Source organism: Podarcis melisellensis (genome assembly GCF_964234715.1).
Source record: "Podarcis melisellensis genome assembly, chromosome: 4".
NCBI classification, from domain to species: Eukaryota; Metazoa; Chordata; class Lepidosauria; order Squamata; family Lacertidae; genus Podarcis; species Podarcis melisellensis.
In genome coordinates this window covers 85,887,138-85,903,225 of record NC_138531.1, presented here as the reverse complement: position 1 = coordinate 85,903,225, position 16,088 = coordinate 85,887,138, and the positions used below count along the sequence as shown (strand labels likewise).

Sequence of the window (16,088 nt, the reverse complement as noted above, 5' to 3'; positions counted from 1 at the left end):
TTTGGACGTCACACTGAACTAGACTCTAGAGCAGGCACCCCCAAACCCAGCTCTCCAGATGTTTTGGGACTACAGTTCCCATCATCCCTGACTACTGGTCCTGTTAGCTAGGGATGATGGGAGTTGTAGTCCCAAAACGTCTGGAGGGCCGAGTTTGGGGATGCCTGCTCTAGACTCTCCCCAAGGCCACATCCCTCCCTGACCCTTGCTTCTTGACTGTTTTTGCATGGCTGGAATATGGACTTGAACTCTGAAAATGCCTCTTGCATTCCTGATGGAGGACAAGGAGGCACACATGGGTAGAAACTAGCTTACTATGCAAAGAAAAAATTTACATTAATTGCTGCATCCATTTCTCCCTGTGGCACCACCCACCACTGGAAGGTGGCTAAGAAAGGAACTCAACCCTTGACCCAAAAAAGGTCCCACACTCTTGGTGCTAAACCATGGTATCTAGTGAACTTGTTTGAAACACATTACAGTGGTACCTCGGTTTAAGAACAGTCCGGTTTAAGAATGATTTAATTTACAAACTCCGCAAAACCAGAATTAGTGCCTTGGTTTGAGAACATTACCTCGGTCTAAGAATGGAAGCCGAATGGTGGAAGGGCACTGGCAGCAGGAAGTCTCATGAGGGAAAGTGCGCCTCGCTTTAAGAACGGTTTTGGTTTAAGAACGGACTTCCGGAATGGATTAAGTTTGTAAACCGAGGTACCACTGTATGTCATACTCATGTGTCAGTTGGCGTGAGTTGATATGACAGACTGCAGCGAAGTAACAAGTAACTTATGGGTAGCTTGACACTGCTGCTTTAATTATGGGTTGATTGAAATCATGGTTCAGTGTAGGGGTAGTCAATATGATGTGCTCCAGATGTTGCCCCAATATGATGTGCTCCAGATGGAAGTCCCATCTGCTCCAGCTCTAGCCATGATGGTGATGATGGGACTTGTATTCCAGCAACACCTGGAAGTCAACACATGGGCTACCTCTGATTTTAGCATGGCGTAAAAAACTGGGCGTTTTGGGCTGATGCCTGTGCATGGGATGAAAGCTCTGTCTACAGTGGCATGATAGAGGTCTGATGAGACATGCCATCCTTTGGTATCGCTGTTGCTGAGCGGTGGCTGTGCATGTGAAACATTTCACCAGTGAGGCTGCCACGCCAGAGGAATCCTCTCGAGAAAATAGTGGCATGTTTCCGTCAAAGCTCAGAAGCCTATTTTCCAACATGCTTCTTGTTCAGAATATGCCGATGCCTTTATATGAACTCATTTACTGAAGCAAAGTTCAGGGTGTGCGTCCTCTCTGCCTATGTGCACACAAAGCCTGGGTCATAGCCTCTGTCAGTAGCTGCTTATGACGAAGATGACAGATGCCCTTATTTAATTGGAAAATTTGATTCATAAACCGCTTGCTCAAAACTGATAACCTCCAAGCGGTGAACAGATTTGGTAGTTTGCATGTCAAGGCCCTGGGACGCGGGTGGCGCTGTGGGTAAAAGCCTCAGCGCCTAGGGCTTGCCGATCGAAAGGTCGGCGGTTCGAATCCCTGCGGCGGGGTGCGCTCCCGCTGCTCGGTCCCAGCGCCTGCCAACCTAGCAGTTCGAAAGCACCTCCGGGTGCAAGTAGATAAATAGGGACCGCTTTCTAGCGGGAAGGTAAACGGCGTTTCCGTGTACAGCTCTGGCTCGCCAGAGCAGCGATGTCACACTGGCCATGTGACCCGGAAGTGTCTCCGGACAGCGCTGGCCCCTGGCCTCTTAAGTGAGATGGGCGCACAACCCCAGAGTCTGGCAAGACTGGCCCGTACGGGCAGGGGTACCTTTACCTTTACCTTTACCTTTATGTCAAGGCCCTCCAGGACACCCCCAAATAAAGACACAGTTCACACAACATCTTTGTTAGTTTTTGGCATAATTTTGGCCGCAACTTTATTGAAATACAGTACGTGAGTGGTTGCTTAGGCATTGGTTAATGACTATCTGTTCCCACATAGAGGTAGGAACAGAACTGACAACCGCAAGCCTGTTGAAGTCAGTAAGGGTAAACATTTTTGGGGAGAGAATAAAGCTGGGCGCCAGACTCTCACGTCTCCCAGGGGCTATTGCATGGTCCAAGCCCCTTTGACAGGGGTTTAGACAAGAGCATGGCGAGTCCCTGGATTCCTTTCATGGAATACCCTTGCAGCAGCAGCATTGAAGGGGCAGGCACAGCCAACCATACCCCCTCTGCCAACCAAAATTAACCAGTGCCTAACTGCAACCTAAAATTCGAAAGCACATCAAAGTCCAAGTAGATAAATAGGTACCGCTCCAGGGGGAAGGTAACGGCGTTTCCATGTGCTGCTCTGGTTCGCCAGAAGTAGCTTAGTCATGCTGGCCACATGACCCAGAAGCTGTACGCTGGCTCCCTTGACCAATAAAGCGGGATGAGCACCACAAGCCCAGAGTCGTCGGGAACTGGGCCTAATGGTCAGGGGTCCTTCACCTAACCGCAACCTTACAAGTTGTGACGATTTGCTCCACAGGAGGCAAAAAACCAAATGGCAACAGCCAATCAGCCAAATGGTAAACATTCCTACCAGGCCCCTGCTCCAAAGCAGACGACCCCATGACAGGCATTGCAAGGTCAGCGCGAACAAACCCTAAATATAGGGAGGGTTGGCGGGTGATCGGATGCGCGCAGTGAAAAGAGGAAGCTCAACGCTGCGCGCAGGGAATAAATACCATCCCCATCAATCAAACAATTTTGCAACATTAAATTCTCCCCAGCAACAATTAGAGGTGCCCTATCAAATTCATGACAATCCATATTAACCTGCCCAGCAACAAGGTATGTCATGGTTTCCCCCACCACAACACATGCTCTCCATGAAGGAGAACCTGCTATATAAAATGTGACTGAATTGGGTGCTCGCAGAACTTTTTCAGACTCCATCTGCCTGCTTGTGTCTTTCCTGCCAGCAGGCAGTTTCAGCTGGCACGATGTATTGCTGGTCTGAAATTGGTGTCGCGATCTGAACTCCATGCCAGTTTCGGACAATTTACCAATATATTGCCCAGTCATGAGCAAACTAGATCTGCACCTCGTCCAGAACACAGTGGCCAGGCTATCAAGAATGACCTTGTATTAGGAGCATGTGACTCTCATGTCAAATTGGACCAAACTGGAAAAGAACATGAAAGGCAAATGTGATCTTAAAAACCCTTCACACAGTATGGGGCCTGGATAGCTGAAGGAACATGTTCTCTTCCTATAAAAATCTACCCATCTACTCAGAACTTTGGGACACAAGAATAGGGGTGATGTCAGTATCCCCAGAAATATGCCTACTTAGGAACAGGTAGATAACCTCTTCAAGGCTCTTTAAGGCCTTCTTCTGAGTGGTTAGAATTTATTTTTTTCAGGGAAGCTTTTGGGTCGTGAATGGTTGTCCCCTCACAGGACAACTGGTGAATGGTTGCCCCCTTACCAGACAACTGTGATGCGATTATTTTTAATGACTATTGTACTTTTAAATCCTTTTATTCTCTTCTTTTGTTTTTTTGAACTACTGCTGTATGTGTGTGTGTTTCAAGATTTCTTCAATATACTGTTCGTTGCCTTGAGCTCAAGCTGAAATCTAAAACTCCATAGCTAAAGTCCGATTCGCCACATCAAAGAACTTTGGAAATCTTGACTCCTTTGCCTTGCATCAGCTGCACATTTTTAAATCTTACGGTCACCACTATGTGTCTATTTTTAGTGTGGTAGGCCATTGGAGACTGAAAATATTTTTTTTTAAAAAAGTAATAGCATGCAAAGCCTGTGTGGAGCGGCAAATTTTTGTTTGGTTCGTTTGCATTGGAGGAAAGTTGAAATCACGGCAGCAATAAGCCAGATATCAGTGTGCACGAACCAGTAATGTACATAGTGAAAAATGGAAATGGCTAAATCAGCCTTCGACAACCTGGTGCTCTCACAGATGCTGTGGACTACAACTCTCATCTACGCCAGTCCAGCCATTGTAGTCCAAAACATCTGGAGAAGACCAGATTGGTGGAAGGCTGAGTTATATTATCCACAGGTTGTATTTCAGGTCTTGAAAGAGAGAGAGTGGAGCAGTAGAGGATCACTTTTTCACTTCTCTTTTATTGAGCAACTTCAAATGTACGGAAGATGAGGAATAGTGGGACTCTTGTTTATAAACCTTTCTGTCTCCCACCTCTAGTCCACTTCTTTCTATTAGGAACAGTTCTGACTTGCATCCCTAACTTGAGGAGAGAAGTCAGCCCCCAACGGCATCACGTGGCTCATTATTATTCCGTTGCTTGCAAGCCGACACACGACGGAAATGCAAAGCATTGAGCAGATATGTGAGGGAGCATTCACTGACGAGGACAACAAACGCTCTGTCAAAAAGGCCTTTTTGCCTTTACATTTTTTTGGCAGGATGTGCTCTGCTCTGCGACAGCGTGGGTTTTCCCCTTTGGCTGGCTGACGTCTCTTGCAAACAACCAGCAAACAGTCACTGTCTTTATCAGGGTAGCAGAGGGGTTTGCGGAGGCTGCTTGTGTCTAGTTTTGGCCGCCAGAGACCCTGGTTTTATACTGACCTGTAAAAGGCATTATTACAGGTGGGAAGCCACAAGAGTTGTGTTTGGGGGGGACGACGACACATTATGTGGGGTGATGAACTACCTTGGCTGACTGCAAGCCTCAGGTTTCTCACCTTGCATTAAAATATAGCCTCTTTCTGATTCATCATAAGGGATTTCAGAATGGTGATAGAAAAGTGTCCCCATCCTTTTGAAGCGATGATAGATAGATAGATAGATGATAAATAGATAGATAGATAGATAGATAGATAGATAGATAGATAGAGAATAGATAGATGATAGATGATAGATAGATAGATAGATAGATAGATAGATAGATGATAGATAGATAGATAGATAGATAGATAGATGATAGATAGATAGATAGATAGATAGATAGATAGATAGATAGATAGATAGATATAGAGTTATCTTTGTTTGTAAGAATGCTCAAGCTTGCCAGCTCAGGCACTGGTTTTTGCTAAGGTGGTAAGCTGGACCATAGAGCTGCCGTCTGCAAACTGATGTCCTCCTAAGGTAAAGGTAAAGGGACCCCTGACCGTTAAGTCCAGTCGCGAACGACTATGGGATTGCGGTGCTCATCTCGCTTTACAGGCCGAGGGAGCCAGCGTTTGTCCGCAGACAGCTTCCGGGTCATGTGGCCAGCATGACTAAGCCGCTTCTGGCAAACCAGAGCAGCGCAAGGAAACCCCGTTTACCTTCCTGCCGGAGCGGTACCTATGTATCTACTTGCACTTTGAGGTGCTTTCGAACTGCTAGGTTGGCAGGAGCAGGGACTGAGCAATGGGAGCTCACCTTGTCATGGGGATTTGAACCGCCGACCTTCTGATCAGCAAGCCCCAAGAGGCTTAGTGGTTTAGACCACAGGGCCACCCTAGTTTTGGACTATAACTCACATCTGTCCACAGGATAAAGGCTTTGCACAGAGAGGCTGCTGCTGGCTGCATAGTTTCTGTCTCTCCACTGTTAAAGGACTGTTGGTCTAAGCCAGTGGGTTTTGTTAAAAAAAGTTTAGAGTCCCCCCGCCCAGCTCTTTCTCTCTCTGATTTATTGCTGTTTCTGTCTTACCTGCATCATGCATGTAATGCATTCTACCAGTACCCCTTTGAGCAATCATGCCTTCCATCAAAGAATCTTGGGAGCTGTAGTTTGTTAAGGGTGCTATAAGAGTTGTTGGGGGGTCTCTATGCCCCTCACAGAACTACAATTCCCAGAGAGTTTCCTGGGAAGGATTGCTAAAGCACTTGGGAATTGGGCTCTCCAAATAACTTTCAGCACCCTTAAAAAACTATAGTTCCCAGGATTCTTGGGGGGTGAAACAGTGATTGCTAAAATGGTAGAATAGTGCTTTAAATGTCTTGCATTGACTGCTAATGTGTTGCGGCATGCATTTGTTTACTTCACTGCTACTACTTTAAAATATATTTATGCACATTTGGCTTTTTTCTCTTGCAGTTGAGAGGAGTGGGGTGTTTGTGAAAAGGGGAAAATACCCCGGCCAGTTTAAAATCAGGGTTGTACAAGGGGGAGGCTACCTGAGGTGAAACAGAATAGGATGGGTGGCAGTAAAGAATTCAGGGTCCCCTTATGTGTTCCTCTAATCCAGGCACCCCCAAACTCAGCCCTCCAGATGTTTTGGGACTACAATTCCCATCATCCCTGGCCACTGGTCCAGCTAGGGATGATGGGAGTTGTAGTCCCTAAGCATCTGGAGGGCCTAGTTTGGGGATACCTTCTCTAATCGTTGGGCCCCACCGGATATGCCTGGTAATATTAACTTACTTCTTCCAAATACTTCTTTATTCCTATTTTCAAGCCATTTTTAATTCTTCCAGGCTTCGCTAAGCATAATCACTTTCCCAGCTGGCGTGTTTACAATCTTAGCTGTGGAAAAAGAAAAGCGAGGGTGAAAAAAGGGAGATGTCCCACAGTGGCAGGAATGAAATTGGCTGTATTGGGCACGGCAGCTGTTGGGGGTCCTGTACATGTCAGCAGGGCGCACTTGTACCTTCAGCGTATTTTTGATTATTGATCTAGTTTCCTGGCTGTTGACTGTTCTGGTAGCTTGAAGTCCCAAGTTTTCTTTCCTACCTAGCAGGGCTATATTGTTGGTGGTGGTGCTGTCCTGTGGAACGCCCTCCCGTCAGATGTCAAAGAAATAAGCAACTATCTGACTTTTAGTAGGCACCTGAAGGCAGCCCTGTTTAGGGAAGTTTTTAATGTTTGATGTTTTATTGTGCTTTTAATATTCTATTGGGAGCCGCCCAGGGTTGCTGGGGAAACACAGCCAGATGGGTGGGGTATAAATAAATGATTGTTAGAGAGGGGGGAGACCCCGAGATTCAAAGCCCAAACACCTCATACTAGTTGGCAGTCTTGTCCTCCTTTATTTATAAAGTACATTTCCCCACACTCTCTTCTATACTGTGAAAGTGTGCCAGAACAACAGCTAAGTGGAGATCTCAAATATTTTGTATAATACAACTGCCAAAGCTGCAAACTGAAGGGAAGGGGGTCTTATTCCTTGCCCCTCAGATTACTTTCCTGCCAAAGAATCACTGCCTCACGTTTTTCCTGTTGCCTCTGTTCTCTCTCTTACCAAGCCTTTAAACTTTTTTTTTTTTTAAAAAAAGCTATTTCTCTTGCTTTGTTTTTAGTTTTTTTTTTTAGACAACTTGAGCACCCAATGAAAGAAAAACAGGACGGATGAATAAACCTGCAAGCAGTCTTGTATGTGGGACGCGGGTGGTGCTGTGGGTTAAACCACAGAGCCTAGGACTTGTCGATCAGAAGGTCGGCGGTTTGCATCCCCGCGAGGGGGTTGAGCTCCCGTTGCTCGGTCCCTGCTCCTGCCAACCTAGCAGTTCGAAAGCACGTCAAAGTGCAAGTAGATAAATAGGTACCGCTCCAGCGGGAAGGTAAACGGCGTTTCCGTGCTCTGCTCTGGTTCGCCAGAAGCGGCTTAGTCATGCTGGCCACATGACCCGGATGCTGTACGCCGGATCCCTTGGCCAATAAAGCAAGATGAGCGCCGCAACCCCAGAGTCGTCCGCGACTGGACCTAATGGTCAGGGGTCCCTTTACCCTTTACCTTTTTAGTCTTGTATGTGGTATTGCGTATTGCTCAGGAATGGTAACACCACTCTCCAAACCTGGTGAAGTTTTGAATAGTTCGGACTGCCATTTTGATTCACCCAGTTCTATCAAAATTGTAGAATTGGAAGGGGCCACGAGGGTCATCTTTTGCAGCCCCCTGCAATGCAGGAGTCCTTTGCCCAATGTGGGGCTTGAACCCACAACCTATTGAGTCCTCTTGCTCTACCATCTGAGTTGATGTGGGAAAGCGATTCTCCGAAAGCAGGATGTTTTTGAAAACCACTGCTTTAAAAGCGATCGTTACCGAGGGATGTGTTTTCTCATAGTGCCTTCATCTCGCTCAGCATTTTGCGTAACAAATGGGTTTGGTGTTTTACAACCACGATAACATTTCCTTTTATAAAAACCCTCCCTATGCCATATGTTTCTGACTCGACACATCAAGCTGTGTGTGGGTTGACGCATAATCCCCAAAGCAGAGGGTGTGCAATTGCAATTGCTGGTTTTATAATGCTTGGGCTTTTATAGGAGAAGCACACAGCATTAGATTTATTTATTTCATAAAGTTTATATACCGCTCGACTGTAGGGAAAAAATGTCGGTGCAGTTTAGGTAAAGGTAAAGGGACCCCTGACCATTAGGTCCAGTTGTGGCCAACTCTGGGGTTGCGGTGCTCATCTCGCTTTATTGGCATAGGGAGTGGCGTACAGCTTACGGGTCACATGGCCAGCATGACTAAGCCGCTTCTGGGGAACCAGAGCAGCGCACAGAAACGCCGTTTACCTTCCCGCCGGAGTGGTACCTATTTATCTACTTGCACATTGACGTGCTTTCGAACTGCTAGGCTGGCAGGACAGTGCAGTTTAGTAGTGGTTTAATATAGTAGATTGCATTCAGAATGGTCACAGGACCAGTGGTGGGTTGTTGTTGGTTTTTTTGTGTGTAGGGACATGGGTGGCGCTGTGGTGTAAACCACTGAGCCTAGGACTTGCTGATTGGAAGGTCGGCGGTTCGATTCCCCGCAATGGAGTGAGCTCCCGTTGTTCAGTCCCAGCTCCTGCCCACCCAGCAGTTCAAAAGCACATCAAAGTGCAAGTAGATAAATAGGTACCGCTCCGGCGGGAAGGTAAACAGTGCTTCCATGCACTGCTCTGGTTTGCCAGAAGCAGCTTAGTCATGCTGGCCACATGACCTGGAAGCTGTCTGCGGACAAACGCTGGCTCCCTCGGCCTACAGAGCAAGATCAGTGCCGCAACCCCATTGTCGTCTGTGACTGGACTTAACGGTCAGGGGTACCTTTACCTTTTAGGGCCTTTTCAGATGTACTGTTTGTTAGACTATAGCTGCTATTTCCTTTCCAGGTTTTCTTGCATGCTTCCACATAGAATCCTAGAATTGTAGAGTTGGAAGGTACACCAAGGGTCATCTAGTCCAGCCCCCCTTCAATGTAGGAATCTTAACTGAAGCTATCAATGACAGATAGCTATCCGACCTCTGCTTGAAGACTTCCAATTGTGGAAGACTCAGAATAGTTCTGAATCTTTTTATTTATTGTATGTGCAAGGAAATGTATGTCGTTTCCCATATTCTGTGTGGCATTTTGGGTATATATTTTGAGCAACTGTCATTTCATGAGCCATTTTGGCAGGAGGTTTTTATTATTATTATTTATTTATTAAATTTGTGTACCATCCTTCATCCAAAGATCTCAGGGCAGTGCACAGCATAAAAGTACAAAAGTTATCCCTAGCTCAGACCAAAACAGTTAAATCAAGATGTTCATGATATCTGTTCTCCTCCATGAATAGAGTGGAAATCTCAAGTGTGACTACAACCACAGTTCTCAATCTGAACACATCCTGTCGTTAGTGTGGATGGGGAAACGTGTGATATCTTTCCCCAAAATGGCGGCATTTGACCAGTGAGGAGAACAGTCTAGTCCAGTTTGCTTCCAAAAGCAAAACAGCTGCTGTAGCACTACATCTGAAATTGGGATATATTTAAATGGGAATCTTAAGAAGCTTGGTCTGTAGATGTATTTATCAAGGGGCACTTGGGGGATGTAAACCAGGACTGCAACTTCCAGACATCCAGTTTAAAAACACACCCACACACCCCTGCAACAACTGTGTTCCGTGGATCGGATGTTTGGCCTGTCAGCCTGCTATTCAGTTGCTGAATTTTGGAACGGGGTGCAGCCTTTCCCAGACTATACATAGCAATGTTATTCAAACACTTGTTTTGTTCTGTTTAATGAGGGCATTTCATCTTGCACCCATGGCTAGTTCCCCTCTGTGCCTGCTTCTTGCTGGGTGCAGTCCATCATTTATTTCTCCCCCCTCCACCCACGTTGACATGTGCCTGCTTACCCCCTCTGATAAACTCAGAAGCAACGAAAAAGGGGACATTTCCATTGAGCTGTAAAGAGTGAATGTCCATTTCACTGAAGTGCCTCAGACTTTACAAATATTGCAGTGGCGTTTCTGTTCACCCTGACCTCTCATGCTGAGGCCAAAGATTAAAATCTCCATGTTCGTTTATTTACTTTAGATATTTCTAGCCTCCACTCTTTGTTACGAAAAGGAATCCCAGAGCAGGTTACAAATGCAATGATAAAGCTATCAGATAATGAAACCATAAAACGTGTGTAGCAGTTACAACTGATAATCCTAACAACAAACCTAAGAGGCACACTCGCCCTAAGACCAGAGTAAATAAGGAGGTCTTTTTATCTGGTGCGGAAAAGTCTTTTTAGACTTGGCACCAACCATATTAGTGGGGTTTTTGTTGTTGTTGTTTAGTCGTTTAGTTGTGTCCGACTCTTCGTGACCCCATGGACCAGAGCACGCCAGGCACTCCTGTCTTCCACTGCCTCCCACAGATTGGTCAAATTCATGCTGGTAGCTTCGAGAACACTGTTCAACCATCTCGTCCTCTGTCGTCCCCTTCTCCTTGTGCCCTCAATCTTTTCCAGCATCAGGGTCTCTTCCCGGGAATCTTCTCTTCTCATGAGGTGGCCAAAGTATTGGAGCCTCAGCTTCAGGATCTGTACTTCCAGTGTGCACTCAGGGCTGAGTTCCTTCAGAATGGATCAGTTTGATCTTCTTGCAGTCCATGGGACTCTCAAGAGTCTCCTCCAGCACCATAATTCAAAAGCATCAATTCTTCGGCGATCTGCCTTCTTTATGGTCCAGCTCTCACTTCCATACATCACTACTGAGAAAACCATAGCTTTAACTATACGGACCTTTGTCGGCAAGGTGATGTATCAGTGGGGTAGGAGAGCTAAAAATATGCCAATATATTTCACACCTGGCAACCCATTTGGTTTCAGATAGTAAAGGTAAAGGTAAAGGTACCCCTGCCCGTACGGGCCAGTCTTGACAGACTCTGGGGTTGTGCGCCCATCTCACTTAAGAGGCCAGGGGCCAGCGCTGTCCGGAGACACTTCCGGGTCACGTGGCCAGCGTGACAAAGCTGCATCTGGCGAGCCAGAGCCGCACATGGAAACGCCGTTTACCTTCCCGCTGGTAAGCGGTCCCTATTTATCTACTTGCACCCGGAGGTGCTTTCGAACTGCTAGGTTGGCAGGCGCTGGGACCGAGCAGCGGGAGCGCACCCCGCCGCAGGGATTCGAACCGCCGACCTTTCGATCGGCAAGTCCTAGGCGCTGAGGCTTTAACCCACAGCGCCACCTGCGTCCCTTCAGATAGTACATGAGTAGAAATGTCTAAAATGCCCAGGTCAGAAATTTTCATGTCCCTCCAGTGCTATGGTGGTTCATTTACCAGAAGTAATGTATTTCCATTAACTACAGAAGGGTATACAGTTGTACCTCAGAAGTTGAAAGGAATCCATTCCGGAAGTCCGTTCAACTTCCAAAACGTTTGGAAACCAAGGTGTGGCTGATGATTGGCTGCATGAAGCTTCTGCAGCCAATCAAAAGTCGCAGAAGCTGGGTCGGACATTTGGGTTCCAAAGAACATTTGCAAACTGGAACACTCATTTCCAGGTTTGCGGCGTTTGGGAGCCAAAACGTTCGACTCGCAAGGCGTTTGAAATCCAAGCTACAACTGTACTTGATTCTGACCAAGGTTGCTTGCAGGCGTGTGGTAGTCTCAGTGATTCCTGGGTGAAATAGATTATCTTCATCTTTTTCTGTATGGCTACTCACCTGGTTTCTGTCTTGGCCTGCTAGCGCGGTCTCTCACAGGAACTGAGTACAGTGGTACCTCGGGTTACAGACGCTTCAGGTTACAGACGCTTCAGGTTACAGACTCCGCTAACTCAGAAATAGTACCTCAGGTTAAGAACTTTGCTGCAGGATGAGAACAGAAATAGCGCGGCGGTTGAGTGGTGGTAGCTAGAGTCCCCATTAGCTAAAGTGGTACCTCAGGTTAAGAACGGTTTCAGGTTAAGAACGGACCTCCAGAACGAATTAAGTTCTTAACCCGAGGTACCACTGTAGGTGAAATGTCCCTGTTGCTTCTTCTAGATCTCTCAGTTTTGAGGCAAGTGCTGCGGGTTTTAGCTGCACAGTCGAACTACTGTAGCCTTGCTCCTCCCTGCCTGCTCCTTGTCTGCCCTGTGTATTTGTTCTGGAGGATTGGGGGAAACCCCAGAATAGATTTAGGAGTTGTACAGGGAGAGGAGAAAGTGGAGAAGTTCCCTGTGCAGCTAAAACCCCCTTGTGCTAGCTGAACTGTTTAGTTGGATACCTCCCGGAAAGAAGAATTAAGGGTAATGGTACTTGCCAAAAACCTCTACTCTTCACACTTGTGCAGCAGAAGCTCTGCTGTCTCCTCTCATATGTGCAGCTGTCAAACGAGAATGAGGCATTGCTTCAGTAGATGTTTTCTGCATATCTAGGAATAAGAAGCATCCAGTGAGTCTGCGGGACATTCGCCGAGAGTGCATTTAACTCCACGTGTTTTGTAATAAAGAACACACATTACGTAAAATATTAGAGGCAGCGCAGCAGTTCAATATATCGAGAAGACTGCCAGATGAGCTTCTGTTTTGAATAACTGCAATTCAGTTTCCAGTGTGTTCTCCAGGATTTGCAAAAGCAGGGCTGCAGAGAATACAGTGTATCAATAGAAAACAATGGGATGTAGAGCGCGTTTCTGTAGCCCAAGCTGGAGATAACCAGAGCATGCACCACTCTGCCAAGACAGTCTGCAGGCAGGTAGGGTCTTAGCCTGCGTACAAGATGGAGCTGGTAGACAGCTGCCCTGGACACAGAACTGACCTGTGCCTCCATGGACAGCTGTGAGTCCAAAATGACTCCCAGGCTGCGCACCTGGTCCTTCAGTGGCACAGTTACCCCATTCAGGACCAGGGAGTCCTCCACACCTGCTCGCCTCCTGTACCCCAGAAACAGTACTTCTGTCTTGTCAGGATTCAAGCTCAATCTGTTAGCCGCCATCCATCCTCCAAAGTGTACCGGTGTCCTGTCTATCTGTGGTGGTGGTGTGTGTGTGCTTTCTGTTTTTATTTCCTTAAATGTTTACATCAAGCAAGGTTATGTGATCCTTCATTCTCTTTCGATGCGTCCCTTACCTTGAATCATGTAATCAAGTATACCAGGATACAGGAGAGAATACACACACACACATACACACACACACACACACACATATATACATACACATATGTATGCATATATGTGTGTGTATAATATATATATGTATATATGTGTATACACACACACACACACATTTACTGTAAGTGTATTCCAAATATGTATTTCTCTGCAATGTACACGCTGATCATTTTCGATCTTTTTCTTTTACAGATCTATCCATAGCAGTACAAAAGTTTTCCCAGTCGCTTCAAGATTTTCAGTTTGAGTGCATTGGAGATGCTGAGACGGATGATGAAATTAGTATTGGTGAGTGTTCTACACTGCTTCTTCTCTCCTTACTAAGATTTTAATCCTATGCAAAGTAGAACTTGTTAGAATTACAATACCAGTGTTCTCTTGGCACTTCTGTTCAGAAGCCAGGAATAGACAGGATGATGGGTTTTCAGTCTTCCTAATGCAAAATAATATAATTGCGACATTGCAGGATTGCATAGGTTGTGCAAGACAATAATTATAATGATTCTCATTGGAATACTTTTAGGATTGGGTCTCGTCTGGGAGAGCCAGCTACAGAGTTTGACTGTCCCATGGGTACCACCTGCTCTCCTTTCTGCCCTCTGCATAAATCTGCTATGTACGTAAATTGCAGTTTTGGACTCGCTTCAAATTTACAGCGTCACGCTATGTTTCTCCCATTCTTGGCTAATATCAACAATCACTTAATCCTTTTTATAGCTGCTATTCTGCTTCACTGTTTCTAAATCAGTTGGACAATGTATGCAGAAGCTGTGTAATGTGTTCTTTCATGTGAACAGGATCACCCACTGTTCAAATCAGGGATCACCAGTTTTTATGCTGTGGATATCCAAGGATTTGTGTGAGTTCAAGCTTTTCCAAGGCTGCAGTGGCGTAAGATTCATGGCCCATCCTGTTAGCTTGACTTTTAATCAATGAGATATTGAAATGTAGCCTGGAACTTTTGGGGGTTTAAAAAATATCTGTTTACATGTGGTTAATCTGAGAGAGAGAGAGAGATGCTATAGCTGAAGAAAGGCTGATCATTTTGAATAAGAACAGGGGACCCCACCTATGGGGAGAGATGGCTAGAGAGGGATGACAGAATGTGAAGAAATGAAAACCATGTAAAAATCCCATATATTTTTGGCTGTTATCTGTGGGGTGGTATGATATGGCCATATTAATCCTTCCCAGATGGACATTAGATTGAAAACGCAATACATCACTCTCCCTATCGCTAATGACTGCAATTCCTTCATCTTCCAAAATGACACTTGCAATCTTTCAGCCGCAGATGATAGATGGCGAAGATGCAAGCATCTTAGCTGTTGAAGATGCATTATCATGAAGTGAGCTTTCATCTCTGAAACTGGATGAGAAATATAAATTGGCAGGGAATGGGTGACATTTAGATCAATTCTATGTCAAGTGCCTGGTGGGTTTTTTTAAAATAAAAATTCAGTGGAACTAAAATGAGAGTGTGTTCACTTAGACTGCTACGAAGTTCAGGTACTGCTTTTGGGATTCCCATAGACATCTGGGTGGCCACTGGGAACAGGATTAATAGTAGTAGTAGTAGTAGTAGTAGTTATTGCTGTTATTTTATATGCTGTCCATCTGACTATGTATTTGGGCCATTAACTCTTTCTTTTTTTGTTTGTTTGGCACATAAAAAGTATAGCTGGCAATATTCATCCTTGTGGTGGGACCCCAACCATTTCAAATTCCACAGTTGGGTAATACCTTTTATTAGGACCAACCAAAATGCCACAGGAGTTTGGCAAAGCGTTTGAGTTCTCTGGAACTCTAGATCAGGCAAGATGTTACACAAAGGCACGAGGAATGTGCGGGATGAGGAAAAGAAGAGGGGAAATGCAGTAAAAAGTTAGGCAGCCATGAAGTTCATTTGTAGATTCAGTTCCAAGATGGTGACCTCTTGGGTCATGCAGCCAGGATTCTGGTACGAAGAAGCAGCGCCGGGGGTATGTGACAAACGAAAGGCTGACTTTGTAACCCAGTTCTGCCCCAACCTTAAATAAAAAACACATTTCTGCAGTTGGCAGAGCTACTTGGCTTCAAATGACTTTCTTAACTTAGGGTCACATTCAGACCATACATTTCAAGCTCTTTAAAAGCCACCACTCTCCTCAAAGAATACCGGGAACTGTAGTTTGTGTAGGATTCTGAGAATTAGTCCCCACACAGAACTGCAGGTCCCAGATTCTTTGGGGAAAACCATGACTGTTGAAAGTGTTTAAGAGTTTGGTATGGTTTACTTCTGCTCCCTGCCTAACACGTGTGTTTTGCAAAAGTTCTCCAGGCTCACTTATTCCTTCGGTCTCCCAGCTGTAAAGCCCCATTTGCACTGGCTCATTTATCACTGTTCATTGGGGGAAAGGAACAGCATCCTGTGGGAAGCATTCTCAAGACAGGGACATCCTCAGATTTCCCTCTCTTTCCTGAAAGGCAACGTACAAAGCCTGCATTGCAATGTCTCTTCCCTCACACCCACTTTTCTTAAGGGTTAACTTCACAAGGTTCCCCAATAAATGCACTTGTATCATGCAGGTCCGTATAGTTAAAGCTATGGTTTTCCCAGTAGGGATGTATGGAAGAGAAAGCTGGACCATAAAGAAGGCTGAGCGCCGAAGAATCAATGCTTTTGAATTATGGTGCTGGAGGAAACTCTTGAGAGTCCCATGGACTGCAAGAAGATCAAACTGATCCATTCTGAAGAAAGCAGCCCTGAGTGCACACTGGAAGGACAGATCCTGAAGCTGAGGCTCCA

The 16,088-nt window shown here is 45.8% G+C and overlaps 1 protein-coding gene across 1 annotated transcript in view; it reads left to right on the top strand.

Annotated features, from left to right (window-relative positions):
* The window catches only part of ARHGAP42 (Rho GTPase activating protein 42), a 168,818-nt gene that overhangs the window by 27,964 nt on the left and 124,766 nt on the right, over positions 1-16,088 (top strand). Inside the window, exon 2 of the mRNA XM_081909678.1 lies at positions 13,493-13,588. Coding sequence (XP_081765804.1) covers positions 13,493-13,588 — 96 coding nt within the window. The remainder of the gene's footprint in view (positions 1-13,492; positions 13,589-16,088) is intronic.